The 22,979-nt window shown below is 42.6% G+C and overlaps 1 protein-coding gene across 1 annotated transcript in view; it reads left to right on the top strand.

The window, feature by feature from the left end:
* ITGA9 (integrin subunit alpha 9) overlaps positions 1 to 22,979 on the top strand; it is a 711,654-nt gene that overhangs the window by 36,942 nt on the left and 651,733 nt on the right. Inside the window, exons 2-3 of the mRNA XM_073549890.1 lie at positions 6,943 to 7,070; positions 8,981 to 9,087. Coding sequence (XP_073405991.1) covers positions 6,943 to 7,070; positions 8,981 to 9,087 — 235 coding nt within the window. The remainder of the gene's footprint in view (positions 1 to 6,942; positions 7,071 to 8,980; positions 9,088 to 22,979) is intronic.

Genomic DNA, 22,979 nt, shown 5'->3' with positions numbered 1-22,979 from the left:
AACCGCGGCTGTCTGACTGAAGGTAATGATTTTACCGCTAATCAGAAGCAATGTTTGCCGCGCTGTCATTCACATGACAACATGGCAAACACTGGATGTTCGGGCGCCCAAATTAAGTGGATGGGGTTTGGGTCCGGGTGCTGTTCTGGTACGCGAATCCGAACTTTTTTAACTGTTCGGCCAAGTCCAAACATTCAGGGGTCCGCCTTTCTCTAATAATAACCACTGTTCTACAGCCAAATTGGTTCAGACAAAAACAATTGAACTTTACTAATTTTTAGGTTCTGAAAACAAATATGATGCTTAAATTTACTGTTTGGCTCTAATTTTCAAGATCCAGAGGAGGTTGCAATTACTTATTACACCTTTGATGCACGATTATAGAAAAATTGTATCTTTATTATGTCATCATCATTATTGCATTGTAAGTAGCTAGTCTATTACATCATCTATTTAGTCTATTGAGCTTTTAGTATTTTATCATCTTAGGGTGACCAATCAAAAATCACCAACACCGTTAATTGCAGCTGCATCACCTATTTCTATGAATGGTTTTTGTGTAAGGTATACAGTTTCAGGACTTTTTAGCTTAGTTTCTTAGCAAATTGACTTTAATATGTCTCGGTCTTGCATTAACAAATTTTTTGCTACATATGTGGAGAAGTCAAGTCGAAACTTGACTACCACCATAAGGAAAGCCCACAACCTGTATTTTGGATGCAGAATAAGAGCTCAAGACAATATTTGGCCTCCACAGATATGCGGCAATAGATGTGCATCATATCTTACCAAGTGGTTGCAAGTGAAGAGGCAGTTTATGCCTTTTGCAGTTCCAATGATCTGGCGAGAGATAATCGATCACTCTACCAGTTACTGTTTCTGCATGGTGCCCCCCATTAGGAATGGAGTTTCAAGGAATAAGTGGACTTTACAGTATCCAAACATTCCATCTGCAATACGCCCAGTACCACATACAGAAGAACTGCTGATTTCATGAGGACAAAGAGGGCGCTTGGTGTCTTTAAGCATCTTCCTTACATGACCCAGACTTTTTATCAGAAACCTCAACTGAACCACACCTTATAACATAAAGTGAAATTAATTAGCATGTTAGATAATTCTCTAAGTCTCTAATGATCTACTAACAGCTAAATCAAATGGTCATTACTCCATGCTAATTCTCTTGTATCTCTCTGCAACATTCGACACTGTGGATCATCAGCTTCTCCTCACTATGCTCCGTTCCATTGGCCTCAAGGACACCGTTCTCTCCTGATTCTCCTCCTATCTCTCTGACCGCTCCTTTACTGTATCTTTTGCTGGCTCCTCCTCCTCTCATCTTCCCCTTACTGTTGGGGTTCCTCAAGGATCAGTCCTAGGCCCCCTCCTCTTCTCTTTGTATACTGCCCCTATTGGTCAAACAATCAGTAGATTTGGTTTCCAGTACCATCTCTGTGCTGATGACACCCAATTATACGCTTCTTCTCCTGACATCACGCCAGCCTTTCTAGAAAACACCGGCAATTGTCTAAACGCTGTGTCTAACATCATGTCCTCACTATATCTGAAACTGAACCTGTCAAAGACTGAACTCCTTGTGTTTCCTCCCACTACTAATGTACCTATACCCAACATTGCCATTTCCGTGTGTGGTTCTTCTATTACTCCCCAGCACCCTGCCCGCTGTCTTGGGGTCATACTTGACTCCGAGCTTTCCTTTGTCCCCCACATCCGATCACTGGCTCGCTCTTGTTTTCTGCACCTCAAAAACATTTCTAGAATTCGACCTTTTCTTACTTTTGACTCTACAAAAACTCTGACTGTTTCTCTTATTCATTCTCGTCTCGACTATTGTAACTCCCTCCTAATCGGTCTCCCTCTTACCAAACTCTCCCCCTCCAATCTGTCTTGAATGCTGCTGCCAGGATCATATTCCTCGCCAATCGCTACACCGATGCCTCTACCTTGTGCCAGTCATTACACTGGCTACCCATCCACTCCACAATCCAGTACAAACTTATTACCCTCACCCACAAAGCTCTTCATGGCTCAGCACCACCCTACATCTCCTCCCTTGTTTCAGTATACCATCCTACCCGCGCCCTCCGTTCTGCTGCTGACCTGAGGTTAGCATCCTCAATAATCAGGACCTCCCACTGCCGTCTTCAAGACTATACACGTGCTGCGCCAATTATTTGGAATGCACTTCCCAGGTCAATACGGTCGTGTTCCCACATGCTTTATGCATCCATTAGCCCTCTGCATCTGTACTGTTGCACACTTCACATTATGGCTGGTCCATACAATCAGGGCAACTGTTACCACCCACCTTTTGTGTCTCCCCTTTTTTCCTCATAGATTGTAAGCTTGCGAGCAGGGCCCTCATTCCTCTTGGTATCTGTTATGATCTATGTGATTATTGTTATGCTGTAATGTATATTGTCTGTACAAATCCCCTCTGAAATGTAAAGTGCTGCGGAATATGTTGGCGCTATAGAAATAAAATTTACTATTATATTATTATTATTATTTGGATTTCCCAAGACTAAGGCTAAGCCCTTAGTTTCCAGGCTGCAGCAGTGCAATATCCTAGTGGGCAATGTTTGGATTTCTTTGTTCCGCAACCGCAATAAAGCTCTTGTCCAATACTTCTATAGGGAGAGTGATCTTGTGGCATGCAAGAACATCAACAGTTTAATGGAAGCTCTGAAGATAAGTCATAATCCAGAAGAATGTAGGCTTGTCATCGGCTCATCCAAAACAAGCCTAAAAGCCTTCTTGCTGCATAATGACAATTCAGTATCTTCAATTTCAGTGGGTTATGCCATCCACATTAAAGAAATCTATGAAAAAATCAAATAGCTGTTGAGGTGCCTGAACTATGCCCAACAATGGTGGCCCCTCTGTAGCGACTTAAAGGTCGTTGCCCTCTTACTTGGTCTCCAGGGTGAATACACAAAGCACTGTTTTCTGTGTGAGAGGGATTGTCGTGCAAGACAATATCACAGTATAAATTTGACTGGCCTCTATGACTTTCACTTCAGCCGGATAGTAAAAATGTCCTTCATCCAGCACTTGTTGACCCACATTAGATTTTATTACCGCCATTGTATATCAAGCTGGGCCAATGAAGAACTTTGTAAAGGCAATGAATAAAAATGCAAAACATTCAAGTATCTCATTGATAAGTTTCCAAGGTTGAATGAAGTAAAGATAAAGTAAGGAGTCTTTATTAGACTTCAGATTCGTAAGCTTCTTCAAGATGAGCACTTTCTCCGATTGTTGCAGGGCAAGGAAAAGGGTGCATGGGTAACACTCGCATTAGTGGTAACTATTTTTTGGGGGAACTCAAGAGCAGATGAATATGAAGAGTTGGTGGAAAATTGCCTCAAAATAAATAAGGATCTTGGCTATAACTTGTCCTTAAAGATTAATTTCTTACATTCGTGTCTAGACCATAAAACTGTGGAGCAGTGAGCGACGAGCGCGGTGAGAGATTTCACCAATATATTGTGGCTGTGGAAAAAAGATATTAAGGAAAATGGAATCCATGAATGCTTGCAGATTACTGTTGGACAATTGTAAGAGATGAGCTGATACAGGAGTACAAGAGACAAGCAAAAAAGTGTTGTCACTGAATGAATTCGTAGAGGAATTTCTGAAACTGTTATAATTTGGAATCATGCTTAGACAGGTGGTAGTTACAGTGGGTACGGAAAGTATTCAGATCCCTTTAAATTTTTCACTCTTTGTTTCATTGCAGCCATTTGGTAAATTCAAAAAAGTTCATTTTTTTTTTCATTAATGTACACTCTGCACCCCATCTTGACTGAAAAACCCCCCAGAAATTTTTGCAAGCTTATTAAAAAAAGAAAAACTGAAATATCACATGGTCATAAGTATTGAGACCCTTTGCTCAGACACTCATATTTAAGTCACATGCTGTCTATTTCCTTGTGATCCTCTTGGAGATAGTTCTACTCCTTCATTGGAGTCCAGCTGTGTTTAATTAAACTGATAGAACTTGATTTGTAAAGGCACACACCTGTCTATATAAGACTTCACAGCTCACAGTGCTTGTCAGAGCAAATGAGAATCATGAGGCCAAAGAAATTGGCCAAGGAGCTCAGAGACAGAATTGTGGCAAGGCACAGATCTGACCAAGGTTACAAAAGAATTTCTGCAGTACTCAAGGTTCCTAAGAGCACATTGGCCTCCATAATCCTTAAATGGAAGACGTTTGGGACCACCAGAAGTCTTACTAGACCTGGCCATCCAGCCAAGCTGAGCCATCGTGGGAGAAGAGCCTTGGTGAGAGAAGTAAAAAAGAACCCCAAGATCACTGTGACTGAGCTCCACAGATGCAGTAGGGAGATGGGAGAAAGTACCATAATGTCAACTATCACTGCAGCCCTCCAACAGTCGGGCATTTATGGCATTGTGGCTCGACCGAAGCCTCTCCTCAGTGCAAGACATACAAAAGCCCGCATAGAGTTTGCTAAAACACATGAAAGACTCCCAGACTATGAGAAATAAGATTCTCTGGTCTGATGAGACAAAAATAGAACTTTTTGGTGATAATTTCAAGCGGAATGTGTGGAGAAAACCAGGCACTGCTCATCACCTGCCCAATACAATCCCAACAGTGAAACACGGTGATGGCCGCATCATGCTATGGGGGTATTTTTCAGCTGCAGGGACAGGACGAATGGTTGCAACTGAAGGAAGCATAAATGCGGCCAAGTACAGAGATATCCTAGATTGAAACTTTTCCAGAATGCTCTGGACCTCAGACTTGGCCGAAGGTTCACCTTCCCACAAGACAATGACCCTAAGCACACAGCTAAAATAACAAAGGAATGCCTTCAGAACAACTCTGTCACCATTCTTGACTGGCCCAGCCAGAGCCCTGACCTAATTGAGCATCTCTGTAGAGACCTAAAAATGGCTGTCCACCAGCATTCACCATCCAACCTGTCGGAACTGGAGAGGATCTGCAGGGAAGAAAGGCAGAGGATCCCTAAATCTAGGTGTGAAAAACTTGTTGCATCATTCTCAAGAAGACTCATGGCTGTACTAGCTCAAAAGGGTGCTTCTACGCAATACTGAGCAAAGGGTCTGAATACTTATCACCATGTGATATGTCAGTTTTTCATTTTTAATAAATTTGCAAATTTTTCTACATTTCTGGGTTTTTTCACTCACGATGCGGTGCAGAGTGTACATTAATGACAAAAAAAATTGAATTTACAAATGGCTGCAATGAAACAAAGAGTGAAAAATTTCAAGGGGTCTGAATACTTTACATACTCACTGTATTTGAATTGTTTCTTAGCTTTATCTAAATAAATAATAAATATCTGAAAAGAAAATATTTTGCATCTTTATATTTAGAGAACGTACAATTTATGGTGACTTTTTGTTTCCCGAGATTATAGCCAGTTCCTTACCCATCTGCATATACGAGTTTCGTAGTTTCCCCCAGTCCTTGCTTCTGGAGCTTCAGTATGAGGCTTTTATGTACAGTACAGTATCAAATGCCTTTGCAAAGTCCAGATAAATCAGCCGCATTACCAATATCCAGATTTGCACTTACCACCTCATAGAAACCCCACATGTTAGACATGACTTATTTTTCAGAGCCCAAACTGGTTGTCAGTTAATAAATTAGTCTCTTCAATATATTTATAGAATATGTAATAAAAAGAGAATAATATAAGTCTTTAATATATATTTTTCCTACTGAAAAGGAGGTATGAATTAGAATCTATTATTGCATTAGTTCTTCCATTTTGGAGTCCTTAAAGCAATATTCCTAAGATCCCCCCCCCCCACACACACACAAAATAAAACAAAATGTAAAAAAAACTCTGATAGCAACAATGATGAGACTAGTTATTCCCAAAAAAGTAACTATCAATATTCTCACTCCCATTGTGTGCAGTTAATTGACATAGCTGTCCTGCTAGTGTGGGGTATCTGTTATCTCATCTTCATGTGAAGACGACATTTCCTTCTCATCGTTCTTTGATTGGCTGCCCAGGAGAAATGCATTGGCAATTTTCCTGCTGATATCAGGGTGCACACTTTACTAAAAAAGAATAGCACCGTGAGAACTGTGCATGTGTGTTCCCTGTAGCCAAAGAGCTTGCCTTCAAACCCCTGTGTCACTAGTGATGTCCTGTATACACCATGCAATCAGTACATGAGACGTCACTGGACCTCGGAGAGAGGATGACATCACGTCACATGATTACAACATTTAATAAGTGCAAGTCTTTGCTGCCCGTGCATCCACCAATCTTCAGCTGTGTCCCCTGCCCCTAATTCCTGCAGTCAGAGACACCAGTGGGTTTATATGATAGTAATTCTGGTTTAATTGAATAGAGCGTTTCTACTTTGTCCAAATCTTTCTTCTGTCCCGATATCTAGTGAAGGACATCAGTAGAGGTTGGTATAGGCTGCTCGCCTGTACTTAGCATCTGTTTGTGGACCAGGCAAATGTAATACACCTTGGGATCAATGTGTGGCCAGCATCATGGGGGGAGGAAGCCGGAAACATAGGGACTACTGCTGCATAGTCAAGATGATCTCAGCAGGATAGCACCACCCTGGTGGGGTGGTTGTGATAAATATGTATTGCCTCATTTGCTCCCTAATCATAAAACATATTTGGTCCCATTGTCACACATTGAGAGCTGCTCACAATTGATAAGAATTTGTATGAAGCTTGTCTTCTATAGTGGTGAATTCTGATGCCAAGGCATTCATTACTCATCTACCCGCTTTCCCACACAGCCCATTTACCATACATGCTTCAAGCAAGGCTTTCCATTTAGATGTTACAAGTTTACAGATTTTACAAATAAAATGCTCTTAGGAAATCAGACTTTTTGTCTTTACTAAAAATGTGTATTTATTATTTTGGATTTCTGTTTTTAGGATACTTGTGGGAGCCCCAAAATCAGATTCCAAATTTAGTTCCTTGCTGAAAGCTCCTGGTGCAGTTTTTAAGTGTAGAGTTCACAGCAATCCTGAGAAGAAGTGCACAGAGCTGGATCTAGGAAGAGGTGAGTGACATGAAACACTTCACAGCATTGTCACATTGTGGGAGTGATTTCAGGTTTATCCGGACAACCCCTTCTTAAGGCGTCCATATACATTAGGCAAAAGTCAGCCAAACCCGTTGATTTCGACAGGATTGACAAACCATTTAATGTATATTGGAACTCCTGTATTCTCCCCTGACAGATTATGTGTAGGAGAGAGAAGGATCCATGTCTGTATTTCAATAGCCGGGTCCTTTTGTTCAGCTCAGTCTTAAAGGGAATTTATCATCAGGTTTTTGCTAACTTATCCGAGAGCCGCATAATGTAGGAAAAGAGACCCTGATTCCATTGATCTGTCATTTAGCTTACTGGGTGCAGCAGTTTTTTCACAATCAGAGTTCTTAGATGCAGCAGGTAGCAGAGATGAGAAAGCTGCCCAACCAGGCTCTGGACATATTGACAGTCAACTGCGTATCAGAGGAGGGGATGTGGTCGGTTTTAGCAGGCTCGTGAAACCTAGTCCCAGCAATAATAAGGTCTTAGTGATAAAATCTCCACTGTAAGTAAACAACAGCACACAGTCTGTTAAGTCATACATTGCTGAATTGTGTGTTTTAACCCCTACATCAGGCTTTCGTCAGATTACATAGCAAACACCTGCTGACAGATTCCCTTTAAGTCTGTGCCAGGGTTTAAGTCAAGAGTTCCTGTGTATGGGGACATGGGGAGAGATAGCTGTCAGTTAAATGATCGCTTGACTGACAGCTATCTATGGCTATGGCCAGAGTGAAACCTCTACAACAGAGATGAGCAAAACGATTCTTTTTATGACCCCTGTCCAGCAGCCACATTAGTATACTTGCGCACTGTCATTACGTAGCAGCATGACACTTGAATGACATTGCAGCAGCCTGTCAGTCAGAAGAGGCTTTGGAGATGTCACGGGTAGTATGAGTTTCGCAGGGCTCTGGTCCGGCACCCATGGACTACCATCAGCCTGATGATATCAGCCTGATGAAGGGACGTAAGCAGTCCCGAAAGCTTGCTTTGTAACAACATTCACTATTATTTGTTAGCCATTAAAAGGTATCATACCCACAAGATTCCTTTTTTGTTTCTCTCACTGAGAGCACTTTATATATTTAAGAACTTTAAATTGATGGATAGATAAAATAGGATATGTCAAATCTATAAAGACAAACAACTATATAAAGAAAATCATATTGAAAAGTGTAGACTTCCATGTGAGGGATATTATATTTTTATTAGTATTTGGTCTTCAATTAAATATTATAAACATATAAATGTGATTGATCAAAAAAACATTTATCATAGAGAAACAGATTCAGATTTACATCAAATTTGCCCCTCGTGATCAGATCTCAATGACATGAAAGAGGTTATCCAACTTCTGCAATTTTTTTTAAAAACAGCCGACTATGTCATTAATAAAAGAAACTCGACTCTCCTATTCCTTCCCCCAATGACCCAGCACTGACCCACCAGCAGTGCTCCTTGTTTTTCTTCACATGCAGCATCCACATGACCGCTGCAGCCAATCAGTGACTACAACAGTTGTGTTTCATACTCCCATCTGTGCTTCCAGTGGTACAGTACATCACCACCGTGGCCACTGACTGTCCCGGCAGCACATAAGCCAAGAACAGGAGCAATACTAGAGTGTCGGCACTGGATCATCAGGAGAAAAAATTAATAAGCAATGTAATGTTATTTTATAACATCATCAACATTTTTTTTTTAATGTAAACTATCGTCATAGGCATCAAGGGGAAGACATTTCCAGTTACTCCTACAATTAGATCCTTAGCACCAAGATCCTCTTTGAAGATTATTTGCTTTTCGTCACTGTACCATGCTGTACCTCATGCTGAGCACAGACTGAATTCATTTCTCTCTCTTCCTCCTTTTAGGAAACAGTCGAGGAATTTACTGTGGGAAGACCTGTAAAGAGGACAGGAATGATGAGTGGATGGGAGTTACTCTGGCAAGACAATCAAAGTCTGATGGCAGTGTGCTGGTAAGAATATACACCCCCCCATAAATGCAATATATATCATTAATGCTGCAATGCTATATATCTAGAACATATGGATTTACTTAGAAACATTCATTGCAGGCTATCTGATGAATTTTTATAAGTCATGGCTTGTGCTGAAGTTTTGACAAAAAAGCATCGTGGCATCTTAAGTTGTGGGGCATCATGATGATGCTGCACAGGTAAATGACAGAATAAAGTGTAGCACCCACTGCTGACAGCCATGTGGAAAGGCTCTTTAAAGAGTCCATGTTATCTTTTAGGATTGCAGCTTCCAATAGGTGGCGCTAGAGTCCCTGCTCTCTTCATCTATAAAGAGGCTATGTGCCTGCGCCCTGCCGAATGTCACAGAGGTCAGGAGCACCATGTTAGAACTGTGCCTGGGGCCATGTGTTTTGTTCAGCTTTGCCAGATCTTCAGTTACCTACATGTCTCATGATAAAATAATCACGTCCTCATTTTCTTCAGGAAATGGAATGTGGTTTGGTGAATGGTCTCTTTGTTACTGAATGGGAATAATATGGCAATATGTTGGGTCATTGCAAAATACAGACAGAAAAAGGTCTAAGATGAACTGGCTTTGTTAGATGGTAATTATAGGTCATCAAAAAGCTAAATCTGGGTTAAAAATTAATCTGTAAAGTAGAAAAGTAGACCTACTGTTTCAGCTGCCTTTCCAAGTCATTGCAATATGTCACAAGAGTAAGCGTCACTAAGGGGTCCAAGAGCGATTGCTAGATTTAAGTCCCCTCTTTCCCATACCATGCCTTTTTGCTCCTTGTTTAGTGCTGGATTTTTGGGCTAATCTTAATGGTGCTGCCATAAGAATGTGTGGCTCTATTTTTTGTGTAATGTGTAGAAATGCAAGTCTTACCTTTCAGTTCTTGATATTCGCTCACATTCATAATCATGGGGTTCTACATCTCTTCAGCCTGAAGCAGCGCATTGTCTTTAGATTTTAATCTTTTAACCTATTTGACCCACTGGTAATTGTTTTATCCATTAGACAACTGCTTTGACATTGTAATTTAGCAGAGCCATGGTTATACTATAGGGGAGAGCACAACATATAGCTGTTAGAAGAGTCTACTAGACTTATTGGGGGAAAGTGAGGGTATGACCAAAAACATCCAGCATTTCTAATGAACTTGTTCCCTATCATATGCTGGTAGAAGGTCTGTCAGCCGCTATCGGCAAAAAAACAATACCTCTGATCCCCTGTCACTTTAGTTCCAACACTTATCTTGTCTTGGGACACTTATCTTATTGTGCCAGGTAAATTGGCTTAGGGGATTTTTCATTTTTTTAACCCATTCTCTGCTTTTCGATAATAATTTTCCCCCTTATAACTACCCATTTAACTCCTTAAAGTTCCATTACCAAATAAGTGAAAAGTAAAACGAAAATTTTTTAAAAGTATTAAAATTAGAATCACTTTCCTTTTCCACAATTACAAACATATATGGTACCTCAATATCCATTAAAATCCCATCCAAAAATATAAAGCTGTTTAATACATACAGGAAATGTTACAGAGAATAAAAAAATGTAATGCCCATATTCTTGTTTATTTTGTTGTTTTACCTTTCAAAATGGATGCAATAAAAAATGATCAAAACATAGTGTATAGCACAAAATGGTATACAGTACATAAAAACAACAGCCCACCATGCAAAAAACAAGCCCTCACACAGCTCGATTGACCAAAATATATGGATCTTTGAAAATGGCAACACAAACCAAATTTACTTATTTTCATAGAGTTCAAAATCTTTTTTTCACCACAAAAATAATAAAAAAACCTATAAATGATCTGGATAATCATGTTGTCAGGTCTGATTTTAGATTTTTTTTTGCCATTTTCCCTTACTCTTTATGGTAAAATGAATGCTGTCTTTTAAAATGGTACACCATCAGCAGGATGGCCCTGGAGTCACCACAGGTTTCTCAATGCCGTCTCCTGATGACATCTGGAATCAATTGTGGGTATAGACACAGAGAGAAGTGATTGCAGTCCTACAGCTTCTTTTATCACCGGCACACAGTTTCTGTCCCCACCTCCACACAGCTTTTTTCACTGAAATGAGATGTCATAGGGGTAGATGATAGAAGCAGGGTGAGTGACATCAGCACTGTTCCCTGATGATGTCTTGTTTTAGGGCGGTGAAAGGAGATGTGGAGTGGCACTGCTGTCACTCACCCTGCTTCTATCCCCACCCCCATCATGACTTTTATTTCAGTGAAAGAGATGATGGAGATGCAGAAACTACGACTTCTCCCTGCTTTCATCATCGCAATTGATTGCGGATATCATCAGGGGCCACCAGTGAAATAAGATGAAGTGATGGCAGCACTGCCCCATGATTACTGCTTGTTTCAGGGGGACAAAAGAAGTTGCGCAGAAGTGACTACCAGACCTTCCTCGTGATGACTTCTCCCCTCAGATAAAACAAAACAAAAATATATAAGGATTAGCTGTATAGGGATTTCAATAGGAAATTGTCTAAAAAAGCAAATTACAAAAGTGGTTATGTAAGTTGAATTTGTTTGTAAGTTGGAACAGGTACAAAGCTGACAATTGGTACAACCCCCACCTAAATGAATAAACTAATATTCATCTAGTTGCTAATTCCTCCAACCACCCTACTGCTTATTGTCTGTTGTCCAGTCATCATCTTTATGGCATCACATGCCACATCTGAGGCCTTTTCATTGCAGACCAGGACTTTGGCCATGGAGGTCTCTGTGCATCTTAAGGTCGGTCGTGGCTCACATTTTGACATCACAGCATTGCAACCTTATGGATACCACAGTAACTTGACATAGACTACACAAAGGAAACCTTCCATATAGGAAGGAAACATGGAAAACACTTGAGTCTGGACAGGTGAGTAAACTTTAGATGTTATCCAAGAGTGTCTGTGCCGGAACCAAGGGGACCGCCATCTGGGTTCCTGAAGGAACGGTACCCGGGGGACAACGGAGGAGAACGGCTACTGAAGGTGACAGGGAAGCAGGGGGCGGGGCGAGTATAAAAGGGGCAGGGAGCGCGCCGAGCGGTCAGTTGGCAAAGAGGCAGACATGAAACAAGAAACTGTGGGAGGTAAAGAGAGCCAGCTTGACAGATGTTGACCAGCGGGGAGACCTTCAGGGGTCTGTGGAGGGTAAGCGACGAACTTACCGACAAGAGACTTGTGCTTTACTCCAATCCGGGGCCGCTCCCCGCCCACGGTCGGCTGCAGCCGTTGCCGCTGTCCCCCGCTCTGTTGCGGCTGGCCCGCTACCCCTAGCCGCCGCTGTCTCTTCACACCAGCCCGCTGCGGCGGCCTGCACACTGCCTCCCCGCCTCAGCCCGCGGCTGCGGCCTCTTCATCGGCCACAGTGGATGTCACCTCGCTACAGTCGGCAGTTGAGGCCTACTCCCCGCTTACAGGGGAACCCTTGGCATAGGTCCAAACCGTGCACGAGGCCTGCCAACCGTCACTCCTGGGAACTGCGACACACTCCGCTTTGAGACGGGAGCCTGATAATACTTTCTGAAAGGCCGAACCCCGCTGTGTTTACAGGGGGTCATCTCCACAAAGGATTACTCCAGGGCCTGTTGCGCCCCAACGGCAGAGATCCTTCAAGGGCCTGTAGTGCCCCAAACTCCAGGATTACTTCAGGGCCTGTTGCGCCCCAATGGCAAAGATCCTTCAGGGTCTGTTGTGCCCCCAACTTCAGGATTACTTCAGGGTTATGTTGCGCCCCATCGGCAAAGATCCTTCAGGGCCTGTTGTGCCCCAACTTCTCCTGGGTGCTGAGGTGCCCAAAGATCATGACCGATCTTCAGCAGCTGGGCCAAGCGGTTGCGACGTCAAAGCAGCCAAATCAGCGACGTCAAAGCAGCCGCATCAGCGATATCAAAGCAGCCACACCAGCGACACCGAAGGACGTCCGGAAGGATAAGTTGACTTTAGGAGATAATGACCCATAGTTGGCCGTTACGTGGCCCATAATAGCCGGCCTTGCCGGGTTAGTCGTATTCTCGATAAGAAAAGTGTTTTTATTGTTGTTGAGTCCCTGCGAGGACAATTGGTGTTATCCCTTTTGGTTGCTTAGTATAGCCCTAGCGGCTCCAGTTCATAAACATTGCTTTCCAAAACAACACTCAGTCTCGTGTCTCGTCACTGCATCCTGAGAACCTGCTGGTACCTACAAGAGAATCTTCGGTGTGCTCTAATACTATGTTCAAGTCGCCGTGGCTGCATGTCTCGTGGCTATTCGACAGCCGCAACACATGCAGAGATTACCTGTTTGTTAGGCAATCCATGCATGTGCTGCAGCTGTTGATCAACCACGAGACATGTAGCCACAGGGACTTAAACATGGTATTAGAGCACGCCGAAGAGACTCTGTTACCACTCGAGCGTGGTCAGATAATACCTTATCCAATCACGCTCGCTCATCACTACTTATCATCTAGATAATAGAATAGAGTGAGGGCCCCATTTGTGATGCCCATATGCCCTCAACACTTTGATGAGCTTTGTTAAAAAATTTTATTGTTTTGGTGACTGGTGCAGTAATGTGAAAATAATAGAAGAGTGGTAGACTATGATGTTGATTCATGACCTACTGAAAGTGGCTATTAAGTATAGATTCCTCGGTACTTTGCTAATAACAGGATGTCATCTTTTAAACACAGTTTTCGGTCCCAGCTGCCATACATACGTTATCTCCCATATGCCTTAGTATTGCAGAGGGCAGGTCAGTTAAGTAAGTCCTGTTTTCTTTTCTTCATCCATTTGTTTATAATAAATGAGTGTAAAATACAAACATTAAAAATACTTTAACTAATAATGCTAATAAAATACTAAGGTTTTCCTATAGCTCTCAGCACATTCCTCAGCTGTCCAGATTTTAAAAGGGTAGTTAGCCTGTTGATTTTTTATAACAAATGCTTTAAAATGGATCAAATAAATATTTACTGGGTCTTTATTGGAGCTCATAGTTGTACGGCAATATTAGGTTTTTATACTAAGACGACCCACTAAATCAGTGGTTTCAAGTGCATTTTCAAAAGTGAATGGGTGCCTTTCCTCAAGGCCCATTTAGAAAAGCCAATAAGTGGGGAATGAATGCTCAAAAGAACACTCATTCTCTATCACTGATCGTATAAATTTACTGATGAATGAATAAAACACCTTGTTAGCTAATTGGATCGTTTATGTCAGCATGAAAATTATTGTTGTCGGCAAGAGTTCTGTTTCCATACCGTTTATATTGGCTCATGCGAACAGGATTTTAAACAAGTGGAAGAAATCCACCCCTCTAAATGCACTTGGGATTTTATGTGACATACCAACACAAAGTAGCAAATATGTGTGATGTGTAAATTAAATATTTTAAAAATACAAATCTGAAAATTTTGTCTTGCATTTGTATTAAGCCCCCCAAAGTCAATAATTTGTATGACCACCTTGTGCTGCAAATTCTGCTGCAAATCTTCTGGGATATGTCGCTACCAGCTTTGCACAACTAGAGGCAGAAATTGTTGCCCATTCTTTTTTGCAGACTAGCTGTAGCTCAGTGAGATTGGCTGGGAGCATTGGTTTATTCTGATTTCAAGTCAGATATTGAGAAAAGCGTGCATATAGTTTCAAGTGTGTAAATATATATATATATATATTTTCTTGACCACTTTTTAGCTGTGCACATTGTACAAATGGCACTTTATAATGCATACGTGCTATCACGATGTGCAGGCCAAGCCAACAACACCTACCTTCAGTTCCAGGAGGCGGTGATAAAGTCCCTGATGTTTGGAGACGAGGAAGGAGCGGGCCCCAGCACCCCTGGAACTCAAGTTTCCCTTATGGTACCAGGGCAACATTTTCCCCGTGAGGGGAGAGCAAAAAAAAGGTACCGGGTATGCTATAAAAGGGGGAAAAGAATGGAAACTCATTTCCAATGTGAAACGTGTCCTGACAAACCTGGACTGTGTTTTCATGAATGCTTCAGAATTCATCACAAGTCGGTGAACTACACACATCCTGACATTCCCTGCAGAACTCACCCACACCAGCCTGACATACACAACACCACACACACCAACCTGACGTACACTACACCACCCACACCAACCTGACGTAGTGTGTCAGGTTGGTGTGTGTGGCGTAGTGTACGTCAGGTTGGTGTGTGGTGTGATATAGTGTACGTCAGGTTGTTGTGTGTGTGGTGTATACTGCACCACACACCAACCTGACATTCACTACATACTTTCCATAAGCGACATGGTGTCCGCTAACGAACAGAGCTAATTTTCCATTCAAAAAGTCAAATGGTGCTCCTTCCCTTCCAAGCCCTGCAGTGGTTTATGACCACATATAAGGTATCGGTGTACTCAGGAGAAATTGCCCAACATATTTTAGGATCCACTTTATCCTGTTGCCCATTGAAAATGAAAAAATTGATGCTAAAAGAACATTTTTGTTGGAAAAATTAAAATGTCCATTTTTTCCTTCCACGTTGCTTTAGTTCCTGTGAAGCACCCAAAGGGTTAATAATCTTCTTGAATGTAGTTTTGAGTAGCCATATAGACCCCTCAAGGTGACTTCAGAAGTGAGGTGGTCCCTAAAAAAATGGATTTGTAAATTTTGTTGTAAAAATGAGAAAAATCGCTGATCAACTTTTAACCCTTCTAACTTCCTAACAAAAAAAAAAAATTGTTTCCAAAATTGTGATGATGTAAAGTAGACATGTGGGAAATGTTATTTATTAAATATTTTGTGTCACATAACTCTCTGGTTTAACAGAATAAAAATTCAAAATTTTCAAAATTCTCACCAAATTTCTGATTTTTTCACAAATAAATGCAAAAATTATCGACCTAAATTTACCACTAACATGAAACCCAATATGTCATAAAAAAAATTCTCAGAATCACTAGGATCCGTTGAAGCATTCCTGAGTTATTACCTCATAACGGGACACTGGTCAGAATTGCAAGAAATGGCCAGGTCATTAAGGTCAAAATAGGCTGGGTCGTGAAGGGGTTAACTTCAGCTTTTTTACAGATGGTGTTAAGTTTTCATCAAGAATTTGTTGAATTCATTCTGCCCTCTATGAAATGTTCCCCGTACTATTGGCTGCAACACAACCTCAAAGTATGATTGATCCACCCCCATGCTTAATGGTTGGTCAGATGTTATTTTCCTGAAATTCTGTGCCCTTTTTTCTCCACACACACACCTTTAATCATTGTGGCCAAAGAGTTCTATTTTAACCTCATCGGTAACACGGTTCCACCCCTCAGGGTGTCTGGAATGCAGTTACTGACAGTTCGGCCATCCAATCCGGTACAGGGGCATGCTGAAGCTGTCAGTACTTTGATGGACAGCATGGCCATACAATCTGGTACAGGGGTGTGCTGAGCTGTCAGTGTGTTGATTGACAGCTCGACTAGCCAGTCTGTGACTGGGAGGCGTCGGTTGTCTCAGGTGTTCACTATCCTGGGTAATTGCAGTGCCTACTTAACTGAGCAGCTTCTCCCAGACCACTGCCAGATGTATTCATCTTGTGAGGTTTGTGCTCTGTGCTCTCCTTTGCCTTGTGTTCTTTTTGCTTGATCTGTTGCCTGACTTTGGACTTCGTTCTGACCATCCGCTTGTTTAACTCCTTCAGTTCTGATCCATTAACCTCCCGGTACTCTGACCTCGGAACGTTACCTGACTACACTTTTTCTCTTCCTTCTGTTTATGACATAACCTCCTGGCTTCTGACCTTGGACTCCATGACCACTCCGCCTCATGGGTTTGCCGTGAGAAGTGACTAGCGTCACAATCGGTCCACAGTACTTGCTTCCAAAATACATCAGGCTTCTTTAGATGTTCCTTTGCATACTTCTGATGCTGAGTTTTATGCTGAGGATGCAAGATAGGTTTTCTTTTGTTGACCCTTCCATGAAGGCCATATTTGTGCTGGTGTCTCTGAACAGTAGAACAATGTACCAAAATTCCAGAGTCTGCTAAATCTTTTTTAAGGTCTTTTGCAGTCAAGTGGGGGTTCTGATTTGCCTCTGTATTAATCTTATAAGCAGCTCTCACTGAAATTTTGTTTGGTCTTCCAGACCTTATCTTGACCTCCACTGTTCCTCCACTATTTTCATTTTCAGAGTGCTAGGCAGCTCCTTAGAATAACCCATCGCTGCTGTTTTTTTGGCATAAGGTCAGAGGAGGCTGGGTTTTATAAAGCTGGGAAATTTGCATCACCTGGCCTTACCTAATTATCATAGCAAACAAGCCATAATGCTAACAGGCTAATTAAGGTCTGAAGCCATGGTCAAAGTTATCTGAACACACAAATCTCCAAAGGTGCCCAAACTTTTAAATAGGCCCATTTTCATTTTTGTAATTTTTAAAATGTAAAAAAATGACAATGTATTTTTTTTGCATAAAATACAAATGAAATGTGTCATCTCTAACTTTAGGCCTTTTAGAGATCATTTAATCTTCAACTAGCTTAGCTGTTCACAATAACAGTAATTTTGACCAGGGATGGCCAAACTTTTACATGTCACTGTATATATGTATATATATGTAGATTCACTCTGAAGGCATCAAAACTATGAATTAACACATGTGGAATTATATAATTAACAAAAAAGTGTGAAACAAAGGAAAATATTGTATGTCTTATATTCTAGGTTCTTCAAAGTAGCCACCATTTGCTTTGATTACTGCTTTGCACACTCTTAATGTTAATGTTTTAACCCAGGAAGATTTCAGAAATCAATATTTTGTGGAATAACCTTGATTTTTAATCACAGCTTTCATGCGTCTTGGCATGTTTTCCACCAGTCTTTCACACTGCTTTTGGGTGACCTTATGCCACTCCTGGTACAAAAATGTAAGCAGTTCTTCTTTGTTTGATGGTATGCGACTATCCATCTTCCTCTTGATTACATTCCAGAGGTTTTCAATGGGGTTCAGGTCTGGAGATTGTGCTGGCCATGACAGGAATTTGATGTGGTGGTCCTTCATCCACACATTGATTGACCTAGCTGTGTGGCATGGTGCATTTTCCTGCTGGAAAAAAACAGTCCTCAGAGTTGGGGAACATTGCCTGAGCAGAAGGAATCAACTGTTTTTCCAGGATAACCTTGTATGTGGCTTGATTCATTTATCCTTTGCAAAGATTAACCTGCTCAATTCCAGCCTTGCTGAAGCATCCCCAGATCATCACTGATCCTCCACCAAATTTCACAGTGGGTGCAAGACACTGTGGCTAGTATGCCTTTTCAGGTCTCCGTCAAACCAGTAGATGACCAGGTGTTGGGCAAAGCTGAAAATTAGACTCATTAGAGAAGATTACCTTACTCCAGTCCTCTATGGTCCAATCCTTATGGTCTTTGGCAAACTTTAGCCTGGCTCTCCTTTGCTTCACATTGATGAAAGGCTTTTTTCTAGCTTTACGACTTGAGCCCTACCTCTAGGAGCCTGATACGAACTGTTCTTGCTGTGCACTTCACCCCAACTGCCATTTGCTATTCCTTTTGTAGGTCACTTGATATCATCCTGCGGTTGCTGAGTGACATTCGAATAAGATGACAGTCATCCCGGTCAATGGAAAGTCGTTTTCACCCTCTGCTGGTCTGTATCTTTGTTATCCCCAATGTCTACTGCTTAACCTTGTTGTAATGGACTACCGTCTTAGAAATTTTAAGGATGGAGGCAACATGACGCTCACTGTATCCCTTTGCTAGTCAAGCCAGATGTCATGGTTGTGGACAGAGTTCCTTCCCTGTCCTCTCAGGGTTAATTTTGTATGGCCTCCTTTTAGTTTGGGGAGGGCTATATTTACCCGCCTTCGTTGGGGAATCCTTGTCAGTGATACATTTGTCTTGGCTGTGTGTCTGACACCCTGGTGTGCTTGCATACTGTTTAGTCCAAATGCTTTCTTGTGTATGACCCGGTTTGTTTTCTCGTTCTTTGCATTGCTTTATGATGTCCTGACCACTCTTAGCGTCTCACCCTTTGGCACTTTATCGACCTCCCGGTCTGACTTTGGCACGTTCAGACTACTCTCCGGCTTCACCGGTCACCGCTGCTACTCGGCGTCTGGCTCCGCCTCCGGCCACTCCCCCGGTGGTCACATGTCTCAGGTCCTGCGCTCCGACATGTAAGCTCACCGCAGCACTCCTCACACACCTTCTGTCCTTCTGTAACACGTGCACAGACTCCTGCTGTAAGTCTGCAGCAGGATTCTTGATATTATCACTTGCCTAAACATTTAAATGAGATTTTGCACCTTTTTTTTTCCTTTGGTCATGGATCCGCTGCATGCTCTCTCTGAGCAAGTGAATAGCCTCACTCAAATGATGCAAAAACTATCTGTGGAGCAGCGAGCCCTGGTTCAGTTACATCAACAGTTCAGAGAGAGGTTGTTGATGCTGTGCAGGGTTCTTTTCCTTCTGGGGCTCAGGGTGAGGGTACCACAGATGTTTCCTTAATTTCCCCCGAACCACCTGTTAAGTTGCCTGACACCCTTTCTGGGGATAACAAATGATTCAGGGTGTTCAAATAGGGGTGTAAATTGTTTTTCTCCCTGCCTCCGCGCGGCTCTGGGAATGAAAGCCAGAGCGTGGGAATTATTATTTCTTTATTAAGGGGGGCTCCACAGGCTTGGGCTTTTTCTCTCTCTCCCTCCGCTCCGGAACGTATGTCTGTGGATCTGTTTTTTAAGGCTCTTTAGCATATATATGATGAGCCTGATAGAGTGCGTCTGGCTGAGGATATGGTGAGGATTCCCTGGAGGGCGCCATGACCCAGGCTGTCCGTATGGACCATTGTTGTGAGTTCATTCTCTGGTCCACCAGTGGTGAGTTAGCCTTCCAGACTCCCTCTGGTGATGACAGGAGGTGGTGAGGCTGATTTGGTCAGTGGAGATCTACCACCTGATGGTGATGATGACGATTGGACCTCAGGAATCTTAGATTGGATTTAAGACTGTCAACGCCCTAAGTCAGTACTGGTGATTGCTTCAGGCTGATAAGGTCTTGGTTTTCAGCTCTGTTCCAGCCTTCTCAAAGCTAAGTGTTTTTGCTAATGTTCACACTTGATTTTGTTGGTCTATTCAGTTTTTTGTGTGTTCAGCCAGCCCCGGCTGGGCTGTGCTGAATTTCCACTCTTATTTATCTGTATTTGCCAATTTGCTTTTTAGTCCCTTATTAGATTGGCCTCTTTTTGCTCTGTCTCAGAATATTTCAGAGTGCTGATATAGTGGGAGAAGTCTAGTGACTTCAGGGTTAATTTTGTTATCAGAAGTGTTGGACATTATTTTGTAGGGTTTTTTGGCAGATTGCAGACACTGTCTTTCCTTTCCTGTTCTTTATAGTTAGTTGGGCCCCATCGTTTGCTCAGCCTATTTTCCTGCCTGTGTTTGTGTTTTCATCTTGCTTCACCGTCAATACATGTGTGGGGGATGTCTATTCCTTTGGGGTCTGCTCTGGGGCAGTTAGTTTTCCCTTTTCTTGCTTTAGGTTTATGTAGTCCTCCGGCCGTGACGAGGCGTCTAGGAACATCGTAGGAACGCTCCACTGCTACTGTTAGTTGTGTGGTTAGGATCAGGGATCTGCGGTCTGCGTAGTTGCCAACCTCTCTGGTTTTCTGGGACTTAGCTTTTCTTGTTCCTCCTCGGTGACCCATTCATAACCAGAGGGGTGATGCAGCAGGAGAAACCCCTTTATACTCCAACTCAGGGGACACCGCTTAGCCTAATGAACCCATGGAGATAGGAGCCATCTTGGTTCAAAGAGAGAGAGAGCGGAGACGTCGCAGAGATAACCAGCTGTGCTTTTATTGTGGAGCCCCGGGACACTGGAAAATGGACTGTCCTTCTTGTCCCTCCTCATCTAAGATGTCGGGAAACGCCTAAGTCTGGGTAACGATCGAGGAGTTTGCCCAGACTCCCAGGTGCAATTTTCCTCATTTGCTAAAATCCTTCTCCAGGTGAAGTTGGAGGTTGATGGTGGTCCCATTTTGACCACCGCTATTGTTGACTGTGGATCTACCATCAATTTAGTTGACTCTTGTACTGTGACTCTTTATAAGTTAGGGACAGTTAGGCTTGAATCCCCTGTCAAGGTGGTGGCCATTGGCTCCTCTCCTCTCACCCGAAAGGGAATCTGTTTTGTTTCAGAGGTTTTTTCACTAAGAGTGGGTCCTGCTTATGTGGAAAACATAAGCTGTTTTGCCTTGAATAATTTGCCTGTGGGTCTGGTTTTAGGTTTGCCTTGGCTTCAATATCATAACCCCATTATTGATTGGGTAAATGGGGAAATTGTACAATGGGGGTCCAAGTGTACCAGTCTGTGTTGCAATTCTGTGCCATTGTCTACCCTGTTGTGAGTTCATTTTCCCCTTCACTACTGAGGCCCGAGGAACTCCCTCTTCTGGTGAAGAAAGGTAGTGAGCCTGATTGTCAAACACCTGGGGCTGATGATGATGACTGGCTGAGTGGAGTTAATGACTGGATATAAGGCTGCCGACACCCTTCTGGCCTGCGGGTGATTTCTCTGTGGACTTCTAGGAAACCAGTCTGATTCCTGCTCATCTAAAGCTAAGATTTCTGCTTTGCCTTTTTGCATTAGTGTTTTGTTTTCCTTGCTTTTCTGGATTCTGCCATTCCCTGCTGGGGTGAGCTGAATCTCCTTTTGCCTGTTGCTCTGTCTTCAGAATATTCCTGAGTACTGACATAGCTTTTTTGAAGCCTAGCGTCTTCAGGGCCTTTTTACTGTCAGTTTGTTGGCTCTTATTTTCATAGGGTTTTTCACGGATTGCAGACAGCAGCCTTCCTGTCCTTTCCTATCTAAGCTAGCGTGGGCCCCATCTTTGCTCAGTCTATCTTTCTGTCTGTGTTTTGTTCTTTCTTCTTGCTTCACCGTCATTATATGTGGGGGGCTGACTTTTGCTTTGGGGTCTGCTCTGGGGCAGTTTAGATTTCCCTTTCTGTCTTTAGGCTATGTAGTCCTCTGGCTGTGATCGAGGGGCCTAGGGCATCGTAGGAGCCCCCCACGGCTACTGCTAGTTGTGTTGATAGGTTCAGGGGTCTGCAATCCGATAGCTGCCAACTTCTCTGGTTTTCTGGACTTAGCTAGCATTTCTATTTTTGCCTCCTATGGTGACGCAATCATAACAGAATCACCCGCCATACCGCAGATTCTAGGGTACTCAATAGCAGGAAAGAATTGTTGTAAAAAAAAAAAAAAAAAAAAGTGTATATTTTTTCCTCTATATCTCTGAGGCCGTAGGGGGAATTTTTTTTTTTTCTCTCAATGGAGATAAAGCAATTGTCTGATCGTGTGCAGCAGCTCGCTGCGGAAGTGCGGGGAATTTCCGCCTACCTTGCTCATTCACATGCTGCTGAACCAAAGATTCCTACACCTGATGTATTTTTTGGGGATCGGTCTAAATTTTTGAATTTCAAAAATAATTGTAAATTATTTTTTGCCTTGAAGCCTAACTCGTCAGGGAGCTCCGCGCAGCAGGTTAAAATTGTCATCTCTTTGCTGCGTGGCGATCCCCAGGATTGGGCGTTTTCTTTGAAACCAGATGATCCTATTCTGACTAATGTGAACGCATTTTTTCTGGCCTTGGGGTTGTTGTATGATGAACCTAATGCCATTGATCAGGCTGAAAAGACCCTGCTGGCATTGAACCAGGGTCGTGATTCTGCAGAATTGTACTGTCAAAAATTCCGAAAGTGGGCAGTACTTACTACCTGGAATGATAATGCCTTGGCTGCTCTCTTTCGGAAGGGGTTGTCAGAAGCCATAAAAGATACTATGGTGGGATTTCCTGTTCCCTCTGGTCTTGACGATTCTATGTCTTTAG

Source organism: Dendrobates tinctorius, unplaced genomic scaffold (assembly GCF_039654945.1).
Source record: "Dendrobates tinctorius isolate UK_male_01 unplaced genomic scaffold, ASM3965494v1 ptg000162l, whole genome shotgun sequence".
NCBI classification, from domain to species: Eukaryota; Metazoa; Chordata; class Amphibia; order Anura; family Dendrobatidae; genus Dendrobates; species Dendrobates tinctorius.
The sequence above is the reverse complement of the archived record's forward strand: the minus strand, read 5'-3'. Positions and strand labels throughout refer to the sequence as shown.